At 36.4% G+C, this 16,932-nt stretch overlaps 1 protein-coding gene across 1 annotated transcript in view; it reads left to right on the top strand.

Moving 5' to 3' along the window:
- The window catches only part of LOC121413755 (E3 UFM1-protein ligase 1-like), a 34,880-nt gene that overhangs the window by 341 nt on the left and 17,607 nt on the right, over window positions 1–16,932 (top strand). Inside the window, exons 2-10 of the mRNA XM_041606692.1 lie at window positions 5,669–5,814; window positions 6,716–6,744; window positions 7,180–7,277; window positions 8,275–8,389; window positions 8,865–8,995; window positions 10,191–10,249; window positions 12,188–12,334; window positions 13,454–13,629; window positions 16,192–16,368. Coding sequence (XP_041462626.1) covers window positions 5,669–5,814; window positions 6,716–6,744; window positions 7,180–7,277; window positions 8,275–8,389; window positions 8,865–8,995; window positions 10,191–10,249; window positions 12,188–12,334; window positions 13,454–13,629; window positions 16,192–16,368 — 1,078 coding nt within the window. The remainder of the gene's footprint in view (window positions 1–5,668; window positions 5,815–6,715; window positions 6,745–7,179; window positions 7,278–8,274; window positions 8,390–8,864; window positions 8,996–10,190; window positions 10,250–12,187; window positions 12,335–13,453; window positions 13,630–16,191; window positions 16,369–16,932) is intronic.

Raw genomic sequence — 16,932 nt, 5'->3', positions numbered from 1 at the left:
CGTTACATGTACTATAATCGGGGTAATTTACTTTAAAAGTTTAGCACTCAGTTATAGTTTGTTTTTGTGTTTACAAACAAAGTCAAAGAATTAGACCATTTGACTAGACTAGCGATGTTATAGCCTTACAAGGCAAAATCCCCCCATCGGGGCTCTTCAATTTTTGTCTTTAATGAATCAAACTTTTGAAAATTAATGTGGCCGAAATGCAAATTATTCCCTTTTGGCATTAATTGCCAAAAAACGGGGAAAAATAAAGTTAAAAGGAACAAGAATAATGACTTACCTTGACTGTCACGCAACTTCTATTCCCTGTTTTATCCAAACTTAATGCATATATATGGTTGGAACCACTCTAGGCGACAACGCAATACTTACCCGTGTTAAGAAACTGGGACTCCACTCACGCGCATTTGGGCCGCCCTAGCTTAGAACTAAGCTTTGTTTCACGAAAAATTGAATATTCTTATAATTCAATACATGTAACTAATTAGATTAGTACTGTTAAATCGGTACTCACCGGTTCTTTTCTTGAATTTTCTTGAAAATTCCCACGCTTCTGGCTTCAATTCTGCGATAGATTCTGTTGCCATAGACAGCTACACATGCAACTTTATTTATAAATGGAGCGCCCCTTACGAGAGTCGCTAATGCCGCAGAAAAATTGTTAGGCATTTTGGCCTGTGGTCAAGGCGTTCTTCTGTTCTATTTTTTTTATAGGTATGAGATCGAAATCACAGCGACTATTCACACTGTTCCATAATGATTCCGAAAGGAGGTGCAACACCCCCCACCCACATGGGCGCAAATCCCAGGGGGACACTTCCCCCTAACCCAAAATAGTAGGGGCACATTATCAAATGTCCCCCTACTATTTTTGTTCTTTTATATATGATGGAAAGAAATAGGCCTACATCATTTAAATCGAAGTAAAACATGTATTTTGGACGAGACGACCTTCTTTTGGGGGTGATAAACCTTCCTTTTTTTTTTTTTTTGTTAGTTTTTTTTTTTTTTTTTTTGCCTGTTTTCCAGCCCCTGGTCCCCTACCTTAGATTTCCACCCTTGCCTCCCACTACTCTTGATATTGTTTGCGAATCTGTTTTGTAAATTAAAGGGGAATTTCACCCTGATAAAAAGATGATGAAAATATGAGAAAAATCATTTCAAAATATCGATGAAGGTGTTATTTGACAAAAAATGGAGTTGATAGAATTTAGAATGCTTGATTTATTGTGACGTCTATAACGAGCAGTTGCTCTATCCTAAATATAAAATGCCCAAATTTCCCATTTTTAATGGTCCGTAACGACCCACTTTTTTCTTTTTGATAACAAGTATGAATTGATATAGGCCTACTAAAATGTACCATAAAAATCATTATCATGTATTTCTTGACATTTCATTTACTTTTTTACCATAATAATAGCTGCTTGCAAAGGCCTACGCCGTCACAAAAAACCCGGGGGGGGGGGGGGCCACTTACATTGACGAGTGGATACCATGCGCGACCAAAAAAAAACGTAAAAAGGATGTCCTTTTCACGATAGGGCACGTTACCTACGTAACGTGATAAGGGTGTCAAAAACACAAAAATAACGAAAAAAGGGTATCTATTAATTCGCTAGGAAAACCGTCGTGTTTAGGGTCTAATTTGCGGGGATGATAAAACAAAATCAAAATGTTTTATAAAGGATGTCCTTTTTGCTCCAACACTTCATGTTTAGAGTCCGATTTGCGCGAGGTGTAGAAGGTGGGGTCGTACTAAACCAAATAAGGTAAAGCCGACGACCGAAGGACCCGTAACAATAAAACATTCCTGTACTTGTTTAGGGGTTCATTTCAGGGAATATTTGCCAAGAGTATCGTTTTGTTTCCAGTACTTGTTAAGGGTAGGGTTTCACACGCCAATACTTGTTAAGGGGTGCATTTTCAGAATATGGAAATTACGTGTTTAGGGTGCTTTTCGAGACCCCATGGTCGCGCATGGTATCCACTCGTGAATGGAAGTGGCCCCCCCCCCCCGGGCAAAAAAAAATCTTACCTTTGAAAAAGATTGGTGGGGGATGGATTTTCCTCGAACGCATACCAATTTTTTTTCTGCTATTTTCATAATAAACTTTAAATGAATTCAACTTTGCACTACTTAATTTTTTCAAAGACAAAATAACAAAATTACATCTCGTCATCATCATCATCACCACTATCATTAGCATCACCATCATCATCACCACAACCGTCACCACAACCATCATCATCACCAAGATAATTTTCATCATCGTCATTGCCATCATCTTTTTTTTCTTTATTTTTTCCCCATCCCTTCTTCTTTTTTTTTTCTTCCAATATTCCTCCTTTTTTTTAGAGCGGCACACCGTCATGCTCCCTCACTGATTATCCGCCTCTATATGCTTGGTGTTGTATAAATTGGCGGATACCTGAATGAAATACTGAAGAGAAAATAAGGAAAGGGAAAAAGTAAGAAGAAAAAGAAGATGAGGAGAAGAAAAAAAGAAAGCCAAACAAATGAAACAAAACAATGTCAAAATTTCGTAATAAAGTCTTCTACGTCAGTTTAATAATGATGTTTTCATTGAAATGAGAACAAAAAAAGAATTGAAACCATAGGCGGCGGAAGCGGGGACGTTCCCCCCTAAATTTGTTGTTGACCTTTTTTTTTTTTTTGCTTGTCAATTTATTTTCCTACGTCCCCCCTAAAATGTTTGGGTTGAGAGCCTTTTTTTTTTGCTTGTCAAAATTTTTTAGGTTGTCCCCTCCTAAAATTTGGGGCTTCCGCCGCCAATGATTGAAACAATGAGGTAAAAAGGACTACATTATATAGTGTAAAGAAATAGAGGGAAGCTCCGAGACAATAAAAAGGTTGAAAAAGAAAAAAATGTGAAAACACAAAGCTCTCACAACATGAGCATAATAACAAATAATAACAAATAAGCGAGGACAAGTAGCTGAGGGACCCCCCCCAACTCTCTCTCTCTAGTTATCTATCTATCTATCCGACTCGATTATATAAGAGAAGAATTTACTAATCAAAATATTATGAGCAAAAAGCACGAGCTGATATTTTTTATGAATATTCAAAACTGATAGAGAGACGCAATCGAATTATTCGATTGCGACAAAATTGATGATCTGAGAATTTATTGTTTTTAGGAATTCATTAAAAGCATAAAGTTGATCAGCATTAAAATATGGCAGGCGCAACGCATGAGCTAAAGCTTTATAGGCATACACCGATAAAAAATTTTAAGTATTTTTGGTAATCATGAAAAAATTGATATTTCATGAAAGAAAGCTCAAATCCCGAGGAGGAATATTCTTATGAATTGACTTTAAAAAAAACTGTGGTAAGCCCCATTTAATATTTGATTATAAGTCGAATAAAACAGTAAAAGCTGAAAAACGTTCGCGTGATATTTGGCAACCTCCCCCCCAAAAAAAAAAAATAAATAAATAAATAAAAAATAAAAAAAAGTTTTTAACTATAATAATGATCGAAGGTAATTTTGTCTCGCGTAGAACTGGACAAATGAAAAAAAGATTGTCACTAAAAAAATGAAGGTAATTTTGACCCACATAAAATTTGGCGAGGCCCCCCCCCAAAAAAAAAAAGGAAAAAAGGTTTTAACAAGCAAAAAAAGACTAAAAAATAGAAAGAAGAGACAAGAATAATTATGAACGAAATATCCCCATTACAAATAATGCTGTGATCATCATAAGGGAGGGGTCGCATAACTAGTATGAACAACGTATTTAATTCCAAAATATTTACTACAAATCTCAATAGGGGGATCGGGCAGAAATGCTCACCCCCACCCCCCCCCCGATCCGCCAGAAATGCTCACCCCCCCCACCCCCCCCCCCCCCCCCGATCCGCCACTGATTCCATTCAATAATGACATTTATCTGCAATACTGATACTTTGGAATCAAGATACTGAAGATTGATACGCTTTACATAAATTATGAACGTCTGACAAAAAGATAATCTACCGATCACCTGACCGATCAGCTGACCAGTTCGCGTATCACTTCGGAGTTGATCACTCGTCGCAGCTGTGTGGAACGCTCACCGAAAATCAACAAAAAGGGCCTGAAATGTAAGTTTAATGATAATCTATTTTAATTTGAACTACTTAATTAATACTTTTAATGTCTCCCCACCAAATGAAAGTCATATCACTTAACTCCAATTTGTATTAAGGCGTACATTTACCAAAGTCTTGGGTTGGAAATCAGAACAGCATTGTCTAACCCATATTTTGGGGTAATGTCGCCTATGAGGTCCATACATGTTAATGTTTGGACCTCATTGGTACTAGGAGTGGTTGGAACTACCCCTTATCGACCACCTAATCTTCTAAGCATCGTATCTGCGAAAATATTCATCAATTTTACCCAGTTTTTGTCTCATTTCTGCAGAAAATTAAGCAGATCAGATTCCCATGTTTCGAACGGCGACTCCGATTCAATCCGCGTATATATCGACGAACAACGAATACGACGATTTTACATTTGCTCATTTGCACCCATCTTTTGAAACTGACCACCCGCGATACACTATGTTTACGGCCGATTCTTGTCGCATTGGCGAAGTATTTTAACTCTTCCAAATCAATTCTATGATGTCAACATGGTAAATGATCGTCTCACTACTTCCATTGCAAGCTCCGGCACATGATTCGACGATTGACGACGGATACTTGTTCTAAAGCCGTTTCCTATTGGATTTCTTGGTTTTGCAGCGGGGTTTGGGTCTGGTCCATACAATTTTGATTAATTCTACTAAATTTTTACTTTTTGTTGCTTCTGTTTTTCTCGTAAAATCGATTCTTACCGTTTCTATGGACACTGCGCCTACTCTCCCGCGCGTATCGTTTGTAATACGCAATGATTTTAACTTGCGCAAGGTGGTCGGTTTCAAAAGAGGTGGTTGATATGTGGTAGTCTCACCATACTTATGGCCATTGAGTCCCCTGAAATAATCGCGCTAGAACTTCGGTCTCTGTAGTTGGTGAGTGAAGCCAATGGAGTTCAGCTGAACAACCAACATAACAGAGACTGAAGCTTTTGGTCTAAGTACAGCCTAACAGTTAAGCCACAACCCAGAGTCTGTAAAGACTATCAGAAAGATATGACCAAAATATAGGGGTTCAACTTCATGTTTGTTTTAGAAATTAGAGTAGGGGCCTTGATTTACCAACCTCTCGAGCTCTCCTAATTTCCCACTGTTAGATCATAGAATTGTTAACAAAAGATATTTTTCCAAAATGTGGAGTAGGATCCAGCGTTATTGCTTCTGACCAGTTTAGTTTCCTCACACAGCTCGGTGAGAAAGGCCTGCAAAAACTTTACTGATCGTAAGCTATGTGTTCTGGGAACAATGGGAAGAAAACTTTAAAAAGTTTATTAAGGTGAAAGGTCACAAACTAAGGTAAAGGTCCAACTAAGGTAAGAAACAGTAAAAAAAAAAAGATAGAATAATCTGAAGTGTGAATATCAAACAAATTGATCTTATTTATATTGTAGGCATCGACAGAATGAACAAGTAAACATACTTCTTCCCAAGTTATTTTGCTCAAAAACACTATTGTTCAAAGTTACACCAGTTTTAAATATAGAGGAATGTTCTTCTTGCGTCATGATTTTAGGTTGTCGGAGAGGAACTGCATTGAGATTGTGAACAAACTGATAGAGGACAAGAAGATAGAGGTAATCTATACTCTGGATGGCAAGGAGTATCTGACACCATCCCAGGTAGTGAAAGAAATTCGAGATGAACTCATCATTCATGGAGGTAAGTTTCACTACCAGGCACCAGTTCAGATTAGACCATTGAGAGGGAAGCTGCAGGTTCTTTCCCCAAAGGCAACATAGAGAGAGTCTCACAAAAGTCACATTATCCACCCTCTTCCCCCCGCCCATGTCAATATCTGCCAACACAAGGCCGCTACTGAAGTGGATGTGGGATGTGGGGGGGGGGGCTCTGTGTACTCTCAGGAAAGTTCCCTCTCACAAAGGTCCAAACTTGACAAATTGCCAGGGGGTATTTGGAGCAGTCTCCCCAGAGACCCACACCCCCTCTCCTCTCCCAAATGCTCCACCCTTAACAACATAATGGCCAAAGATAGCAAACATATGTGATAGGACATAGGGGAGATTGAAGGATAGCAAGCACTGAGATACTGCTACTTCAAGGGCAAGTCCACCCCAACAGTTTTTATTCAAATAGCTGATTCAAGTGAAAATAAATTAAAATCAGCAACAGCTGCATGAATTTTCAGTGTTATGCTTGTTTGTTTCTCTTTTTAATTCAAATCAATGTTTTTTGGTGGACTTGACCTTCAAGCAGCTGGTTAATTGGTCCAGAACCATTGTGGGTAAATTGGGACAGGAGGACGAGGGATTGAATTTGAGTAGCTTGTTTGTTGCAGCTGGTTCACAACATTTTTAGCTGTATTATTTCTCAGAGGATTAGTGTTGGATATTTAAAAAAAGTCTTAATAAGCCGTATGTCAACTATTCACTACCCTCAATAATTCAACTTATTAAATTTTAACCTGTTGAAGAGTATATGATTTCAGTATAACCCACATTTTCCATTGATCCTAGGAGTCTGTCAAAGGGCCAATTGGCTCTTGGTGAATTTGCCTCATCAGTTTCTGAATTCCTTTTTTTTATTTTTCTTATCATTTCAGGTAGAATAAACCTAGTAGAACTCCAACAGGTGAGGATATTGTTTTTCTATTTTTATATTCTTTTTGCACCTCAGGAAAAATTTCCTGAAACAAATCCTTGCATCTGAATGACTCAGAATGATTCTGAATGACTTTCATTCATGAGATGCTCCCTGCAGTGTCAGGGTCGATCCCAGGGGGTTTGGGATGCACTGCCAGATGTAAGGGTTGTGGCTATTCTCTGCCTTTTATGATTTTGTAAGTAATGAGAAATAAGAGGAAGAATAGGAGAATATTTGTTAAATCATGTAGTTGTCTTTCTATCAAATAACCCTTTTGCCAATTGAAAATTGATTGATATGAAAATAGTGTAGTATTAGATGTGTGTTTTAGAAGGAAAATCTAATTCTGGAACCATTCTTATTTCTAAGTAATGTATGTATACATGGGTTGATGAAAATTTTTTGATATTTTTGTTGTTGCAGATACTGAACATTGATTTTAGCTACATTGAGGCCAAAGCTAATGAAGTAGTCAAGAATGACCGTAATGTGTTCTTGGTGCTTGGACAACTTATAGACAAGTAAGATTTTCATTTCTATTATTATTTTCGCAATCAGACAGTAAAATTTGAAAAGTATATAGTCCCATGTTTATCCTGAAACCTAGGGACCAGTGCTCATCCATTCAGGCAACTTGTCAAAAGTCTGTCCCTTGTCTTTTTTCAGGAATCCAGCTATTGGGATCGATGCTATGCGTCTTTTCATTGCAGTTTTCCTTCAGTCCCCATTGTTTTGTCTATGGTGACTGTGATGACTGTTTAATGAAAAGCTGCTTGTGGGATTCGTGCAGGAAAGAAAAGTAAAACAATACAATATAATCTGGGTTCCAAAAGAAAGTGATCAGACTTAACAAGGGCACTGCACAAATTTCACACAGTGAAAATGAACAATATTTTTTTTTACACAGGCTAGCTTTGCGTTTTTTTCATGGCAGTTTTCCTGTAGTCCCCATTGTTTTGTCTATGGTGACTATGATGATTTGTAATGAAAAGCAACTTATGGGATTCCTGAATTCTTTGTATTTTCTGATGTTATATTTTATTCATTGTAATTATTGCTTCTTAATTTTGTTGGAAAAATTGAATAAATGAATGAATGAATACGTTTTGACTTATGGCAAGATGCCCCAGTGAAATTGCCAAGTATAAATGTAAAATAGTCGTACTCTACTTACATTGAGATTGAAATTAATGAGGTGAAGTGAATATGTTGTTGAATTTCTGTGGGCTGAGTATTATTTCAAATTATCTTTTGTTTGTAAGATATGATAAAATGAAATGACGTAAGACAGAATAACTGCTACTCGTGCCTCTTTCCTGTACATGTAAAGGTATAAAGGTGTAATGATTTGGATATGCTGCCTATCATTTTATTCTTTGTCCACACTGTGACTACCTTGATCATCATGAAGAAGAAATCAATGACCAACTCCACGATCCTAGCCGGGTGTTCATGGCAGATGTCACCATGAAGAACCAGCACTAACTACTCTTATCATTTTATCCCTTGTCCATGCAGTGACTACCTTGATCATCTAGCAGAAGAAATCAATGACCAACTCCAAGATGCCGGCCAGGTGTCCATTGCAGAACTCACCAAGGCCAATGATGTCCCTGCTGATTTCTTGACGGAGGTTAGTTAACTTTCTCTCATGAATAGTTTTCTTTGAAAGCTTGCGTTTTCGGCTTTCCTAGATAGCCATCGTTGCACATTTCATTCCGATTAGCTTGATAAAAGCTCAAACACATCGCTTGCGTGTGATTGTGATGCTACTACAACCAAATCCTAATTGCAGTACATTACATACAACATCATGAGCTGTACAAAGTTAGATAAAAACGTTGTTGTAGCACCCCCCCTCCCTCCCCAAGTTAGTAAATACGACAGTGTTAATATTACAGTGCTAAGGCCGGCCACAAGGACAATTATGTGGCCTTGGCCTTGGGTGTCTAGTCCGTGAGCCATGGAGGTGTAAAAGCCTTGACCTTGAACTTGAATGGGGCTCGTGGATGAGGCCGCAAGGTCAGTCATGGGATGTAGTATTGTAGAAAATAATTATTGATGTGCTATATGAAATTGGAATATTATTGTTATCTTCATCTTTGTAGGCTATTGAGCAGAGGATGGGGCGGATCATTGAGGGTCAGATGGATGCCTATGATAGGGGTGTGATCTTCACCCAAGCCTTCGTTGACAGGCACAGGGCGAGGATACGAGGAATCTTCAGTGCAATCACCAAGTAAGGGTTTACAAATGATGATAAAAAGATAGCTGGATTTGTATAGAATTATTTACCAGAGGATACAAAGCGCAACTATTTCAAATCATATCCCTCATAATAATAATCTGAACAGGTGATTGGTCTTAACCCCATCATGTGACCATAGATGGTTCCAACTAACGTCAAAAAATTTGGGGAAAAGGCCAATCTTGACATCTAAGGTCTCAAGCCAGGAATAGTACTCTTAGCTGTAAATAGTTTGAAAATTATTTATTTATTCAACTATATTTCAGATCTGCTGTATTGAATTAGAATGATTTGAATATTTAATAACGATGGCGGATGTAAACCAAATACATATGGCCTTCGATCAGAGGTTTGGTGAAACTATCGTTCCCTCAATGACGTGAATGTGACAATTTTCCTTCAAAAATTCTTCCAAATTTTTTTATTTGGACATCCATCAATTGACATATGCACTGTAGTTTAGACTTATAGTCTAATTTAGACTAACTGTGATTTAGTGTAATGCCCAGTTGGTCAAGCCTCCACTGCATCTATTTACTTTTTCACACTTTGTCATATGAATATTTGATTCATTAACATTTCATCTAATCATTATGTGTATTAGACAATGTGGATATTAGACAAAATTGGGTGTAGCCTATTCTGAAAATTAGTTACAATGGAAAATTGAGCCGTGGACAAGCTTGTTGCAAACAAACATGGATTATTCTATGTGGGATGAGACACAATAGGTGCAGACCAGATAGAAATCTACCACCTCAGGCTGTGCTGTCTTCAATCATTCCCTTGTTGAAGTGTACTTGTCAAAGCCAGGGGGGGGATCGGAGCGTATATTGCTGTATACAACATGCAACAACAACAAAGGAAAAAGGGTATTTTGGCCAATCATCGTGCGTCTTAGGCTGGACGTATTTAGGGGGTCATAAAGGTGAAAGTCTGTTAAAAAGGCTATATTTGTGGAGTAAAACATACATGTTTGTTTTAGGGTTATACTTGTTTAGGGGTAAATTTGTCTAAAAATCATGCAAAAATACTTGAATAGGGTATAGATTTGTCTAATGGATAAAACCTAGGATTGGGTTGTAAAACCTGTGGTCTTACGTGGGTACATCAATATACATCTAGATGAGTGTCCCCTCCTCCCCGAGTCAAAGCAGGTGTTCATTTGTCTTTGTCTTCCATTTAGGCCAACTCAAGTCTCCAACATATTGAACCAATACCACATTCCTGAGAAGTTATTTCACAGTAAGTTTTACCTTTTACTCACTTATATTGAAAATACTACTGATACACTGCAAAAACTTTGGTGTTGCTTTAACACCAGCCCAGAATCTTTATATGTTCACACCAGAGAAGTGTTAAACAACACCAGTTTCGTTTTGGTCTAACACCAGACATGTGTTTATACAACACCAATTAGTATTAAAGGGGTGCTCCAGGCTGACAATATTTATAGCTTAATACACAGAGTAGAACTCACTGAGCAAAACGCTGAAAATTTCATCAAAATCGGATAACAAATAATAAAGTAATTGAAGTTTAAAGTTTAGCAATATTTTGTGAAAACAGGCCTCATGAATATTCGTTAGGCGAGCTGATGATGTCACATCTCCACTTTCTGTTTTCTTATGTTATTACATAAAACTTTTTTTTTTTTATTATTTCATACTTGTGTGAATAAATGTCTCCCTTATAATGAAATCAGTTGCAGCAATAACTATCTAATGCACTAAATCAGTTGTCAATCCAATTTTTTCTAGTTCTTGGAGGAAAAAATTTGAATAAACCTAATTTCATATGATAAAATACAAAAGAAAAAGTGGAGACGTGACATCATCAGCCCACCTAATGAATATTCATGACGACTGTTTTTTACAAAATATTACTAAACTTTAAAATTCAATAACTTTGCTATTTGTTGTCCGATTTTGACGAAATTTTTCGGCATTTTGCTCAGTGAATTCTGCTCTATTTATTAAGCTATAAATACTTTCAGCCTGGACCACCCCTTTAAGACAGCATCGGTTTGATTCCAAACTGGTGTTGTTTCAATACATATATTCTAGGCTGGTGTTAAATCAACACCTGAGTTCTTGCAGTGTATAGTAGAATACATGTAATTTCTTCTACAAACAAAGAGATCAATTGACTGGTAGGCAGATAGATTAGTGTTCGGACATTACACATTTGTACACTTAAAATGTCTTTAGGAGAGCATGTTGCTGTTAAACGTAATGTAACATACTAATAACTATGTTATAATTATCACATGGCTCACTGAAATGGGGAGAATGTGAAACACACAAGCTGCCCGTTGTGGTCTTTTTACTAGTACAGTATGAGCTTGAAGATGTTAAAAAAGTAAATATTACAAATGTTGTGTGGAAATCTATTCCATGGGAATCACTCAGTATGTAGGAATGATGGATCCCCATGAATTATAAGAATGTGGTACAGCAAGTTTAGATGAGGTACAATACCTTAGGTTCCAATAAAGATTTATGGGTTTGTTAAACCACTTGTGATGAGTGAAAAATAAGAAAAGCATGTACAACATGTAACCTGTGCGGAGATTGTTTTCAGCCTCTGCAGACGATCTAATTGTGATTGTAAGATGTTATACATTTCAAAGCATCACCTAAATGAAAATGGGCAGTAACAAGGATTATATCAAAATGAGAGTAACAAGTGCTTGTAAAGTAACTAGTCCTGTACTTTTTTTATAGTAGACTTGGTGACACATTTTGTGATGAATTCTAAATTAAGAAGCTGATACAATGTGTGACAAAGAGGAGAATGCTTTTCACAGTAACATCTATAAAATTCCATAACATTCTATTGTATTTTTTCATCACTAAGACAGTATAATTCATTCTAACGACAGGTATTCTTGAAGGACTTTAGAAAGAAAATTGTTTGAAGGGCTCCCTCATGCATGGCCGAGAGGATATGGCTTATTACAGTAACATCTAAAAAATTCCATAGCAGTATATTGTTTTTTTTACTTTGCAAGGACATTAGGATTCATTATTATGACGGGTATTCTTAAGGGTCTTGAGAAGGGAAAGTGTTTGAAGGGCTCCCTCATGGGTGGCAGAGAGGATACAGCTTATCACAACATCTATAAAACTCTATAACGTATTTTCTACATCACCAAGACATTATGGTTCATTCTAACGACAGGTATTCTTGAAGGTCTTGAGAAGGAAAAGCGTTTGAAGGGCTCCCTCATGGGTGGCAGACAGGAGAAGGCCTCGTACATTCCTGATATCTTCACCAAGACACAGAATGATTGGGTCGACTCCTTCTACGCACAGAATGGTTATCTTGGTATGTGATTATTAAGTTCTATCCTATACAACTGATAATTAAAGCACAAGTCCACCCAAACAATAAAGGGATTTGAATAGAAAGAGAAAAATCCAACGTGCATAATGCTGAAAATTTAATCAAAATTGGATGTAAAATGGAACATAAAATTTCATTTATCAAAAAAAAAGTTATTTGTACATGTATATAGAACATGGTGATTTAAAAATAAGTGGGTCATTTATATTACACACTACTTGTTTTAAATGTTACCACACAAAGTACAGAATATTCAATTTTACAATAAGAAAGCATCTATATTTATTTATATATATATATATATATCACATCAAATTTCAAATTGGCAGTTTTACATATTCAGGGAGGAAACAATCATTGTTTCATGTTTTAACGATTAAAAATTGATATATATCAAATAATACAAAAGAAATAGTGAGTGTGCATCTGGGCAACGTCATTTGTTTCCTCATTTGCTTACTGACCAGTCCAGGATGTGCATATACAGGGGTAACTGTTTAATGATATTAAGCGAAACTACAATATGTCTTTACTTTCTCACTTTAATCCCAATTTTGATGAAATTTTCCACCTCATGCTAGTTTGATCTTTTTCTTTTCATTCAACTTTTTACTGGGATGGATTGGCCTTTAAACAAATCCAGGGGCTTGTGTCTAAAAGTTCTTTCTTGGCACGACAAGGTATTTTTTTGTAAAGACAATGGGATGTGATGTATCAAATGGTGTAGGTGCAAGGTATATTTATTTTACCTGACGATAAGAAATGTTGAACCATTTCAAATTCTAAAATTAGCACAATATATATTTCTTAGTGACAAGGGGGATGAAATTATTATTCATCTCATGACATCATAATGAAATCATTACACTTACAATTAAAACGAAGTCTCTATATAAAATGCATGTTTATTTTAATTAGATGAAGTGATATTCAATTGATTGGTCACAATTTGCCCGAAGGAGGCTTAACTTCTCTCTATTTTTCTCTCTCCCTCTCTCTCTTTAACACATACACATACTTACACCAACATACATCCACTCACTCCTGTGTCTCCCCTCGTCTCTCTCAAACACACACCTACCTCTTTCCTTAATTCTGCAGAATTTGATGCCTTGTCAAGACTTGGCATCCCCGATCCCAAGTCTTTTGCCAAGCGTCGTTTCAAGTCGGAGAATCTGCTTATCCTACAGTCTTGTTGCATCGGCAAAGTTTTACAAGACCGTGTAGAGGCTAGCGTGGAGGAAGCATTGTCGTCTGGTACATGGATAGATGTCTTAGTGAGTACCACCCTGTTAAATCCCAATTGCCCTAATGAGCATAAGATGAGCTTAAATAGAATCCAACAAAATGACTCTTGAGTTGAGGGAGCGTGAAAATACTCTCATTTATTTCTTTCAATAATAATTATATGTAAAAGCATGCAAATATAATACATATGAACATAAATATACAAATATAATCATGAAACATTAAGATTAGATTTGAAAAAATAATGAAAGAAAAAGGTGTTAAAAAAAACCCTATCCAGACTGGGCTTTTTTGGGTGCTAAAATCAATAAATTTTTGCTGATGAAAGTAAAAATAATCATATCTGTATGAATTTGTCTGAGAAAACTCATTTACGTTGACTTTGTACCGGTACACAACATCATTTTTAGGAGCAATTTCAGGTCTGACTTGCACTTACGTAATGTTGCATAATTTTTTAACCGCATAGCCCCAGATCATAAATTTGGTCTCAAAAGATGAGCAAGACTTCAAAAGAAAAAGTCAGTGAGCGGCACGGTCAGGGAGGGGGGGGATTGATTCAACCCCTCCCTGGCAGTTTTAGGGTTAAAGGCTTGAAAAAGGGAAACCAAGCTTGTAAAAAAGGAATGCATCACTATTGAAGTGGTGCATTGATTAATTTTACTTTTAAATTTGATTAGCATTTTGGTTGTAACAAACGTTTTCAACTCTGTTCTGTACAGACCTATATGAAAAAAAGACGAAATTTTGTGTAGCTGTCAAAAAAAAGGAAAAATTTTCCCTGTGTTGATATCATTATACATGTAACTGCTGACTTAAAGGAGAAGTACACCCTAACATTCACTTCGGTGTATAAAAACAGCAGAAAAAGGAGATAAATGCATTTACTCAAGGGTTGACAAATATTCTTAGAACTAAGGGAGTTTAGAATAGACCAGTTCGTAATTACTTCATGGGCAATTTTGGTCAAATGACCTTTCATTTCTTTCATCATGATAGGCAGATTTCAAAGCAAGATATTACGTAAGCTTGCCTTACATATCAGGTTGAAGGAATTGAATAGACCAGGTGACCAGAATAGCACACCAATGAACGCTTAATGAAGGTATTTGTTGCATTCCTACTTTGAATGCATATCTTAGCATGTTGCACAATGTACTTGACAAACTGTGAAACACTAGTCGTTCGTGGAAGCATTGTTGTTTTTTGTGGATGTAAATAAAAATGACAATTCAAAAGAATATATGAATAATCAAGACATCAAAGTTGGTGCTTATCTCATTAGATCTTAAAGCACCATATCACTTTAGTGCAAATGACCTTCTTCTGATCATGCGTAGAATCTTTTGATCATGCGCAGAAAGGAACTACGAACTGGCTTATTGTTTAAAGTTTTAGTTTCAAGACAGCACTAGCAATACACTAGCTGTTGCATTAAGCCATCTTCAGTATCATCATTATCATCATCATCTTCATCATCCTCTCAATCAACAACATCATCATAGTCATAATCATTACCATCATCACCACCACCATTACCACCACCATCCTCCTATTCTTCCTCTTCCATCTTCGTCACATCACATCTCTGCCATCATAACAGTCTGGAAAACATATTGTACAACTCAACAATCACTTTTTTTTTTCTTTTATTGACTTCAGTACGTTTTAGTCATCAGACAATATTATTGTTTATTATTATTTGTTCCCAAATATGTCAATGATATTATAATATCATTGACATATTTGGGAATAAACATCTTGGTCACATTATTTGTCCAAAGTTACCCCGAAAATATTGCATCTCGTGCATCTATTTTAATCCATTTTACTTGAAAGTAGTGTCCCCCAAAAAAACGAAACAATATAAAACAAATGCATCTCTTCCATCTATTTTAATCCATTTTACTTGAAAGTAGTGTCCCCCCAAAAAAGAAACAATATAAAACAATAAACCTTCATTATGTCAGGATAAGCAAACAGCACAAATAGACTAAATATTTATATGAATATATGTGGAGTGTTGTGGACCAGTGGATAAGTCTTCTGACTATGAAACAGAGGGTCGTGGGTTCGAATCCCAGCCATGGCGTTATTTCCTTCAGCAAGAAATTTTCCACATTGTGCTGCACCGGACCCAGGTGAGGTGAATGGGTACCCGGCAGGATTAATTCCTTGAATGCATGAGCGCTGAAATGCAGCTTGAGCTAAAGCCGGGGTAATGATAATAATAACAACGCACCTCGAAATAGAATATTTCTAGATAGATGGCGCTATACAAATGCCTATTTTTATTATTAATATTTATTGCCCCCTTTTATATCTCTTGCGATTATAATGATGATGGTGATGATAAATTGGTACAATATTCATCTCTTTCAAATTCTCAAGGCGCACAAGTGAAGATGGAACCAAGTGACCCGAGTGCATCTCTCGTTATGACGTTATCTAAACCCCTATCATTATCATCATTGTAACCCCAAAGCTATATAAAACTGCAAAACTTCCATTGTCAGGAAAAATCAATACAGGAGTGATCATCCCGGAAGCAGACATATATCATCACTTATACTATTTGTTCCATGTTTCAGCCCCTCCTTCCGAGCTCCTTCACTTCGACTGACTGTGGCCAGATCTTGCATCACTGCCTCAAAGGAAACCGCCAGCTAGACGGCAAGGTCTTCTGCGATACAATCATTTGTAGTCATAAGTTCGTGGCTGATTGCAAGGCACTCTTTGATCCCATCATGAAAGTCAAAGCAAAAGAGGTAACAATAATTTTGGGATGATAATAATGATATACCAGTCCTGCCAACCAGTACGTTTTAGGAGTATTTAGTGTGTTTTTGCAACCAAAATACGGCAGTACGTTTTTTTTCTTTTAAAAATATGTTGTTGTTTTTTACAAAATCGTAATTTATTGAGAAAAATCATCTCTATATGTCTCTATTTCATAAAACATACACAAATATGGTCATCTGATCAATGTAATTTCAGGTAACTTTTTTTTCAATCATTTTGTTAAAACCAGGGTGAGATATGCACATGTTTCAATGTTTTTTTTTCATCTGCAATAGCAGTCCGCATATTGTATTGTTTTATTGATTGTTGTTTTTTATTGTCTAGCCTTGAAATGATATAAAACAAAGATGAAGCAAAAAAAAATGCACCATTAGATTCTTCATGACTAAGTAACCACATTTACCTTGATATTATGTAACAACAGGGTATTGCAAGAGACAAATTTTGCTTCAATTGATAAATCAAATCTAACATAAAGAGAATTAATTGTGCATATACCTCGTCATACATAGAGATGGTAAGCAATTAAT

Source organism: Lytechinus variegatus, chromosome 4 (genome assembly GCF_018143015.1).
Source record: "Lytechinus variegatus isolate NC3 chromosome 4, Lvar_3.0, whole genome shotgun sequence".
In the NCBI taxonomy this organism is placed as follows: Eukaryota; Metazoa; Echinodermata; class Echinoidea; order Temnopleuroida; family Toxopneustidae; genus Lytechinus; species Lytechinus variegatus.
This window is presented reverse-complemented; position numbering and strand designations above follow the sequence as displayed.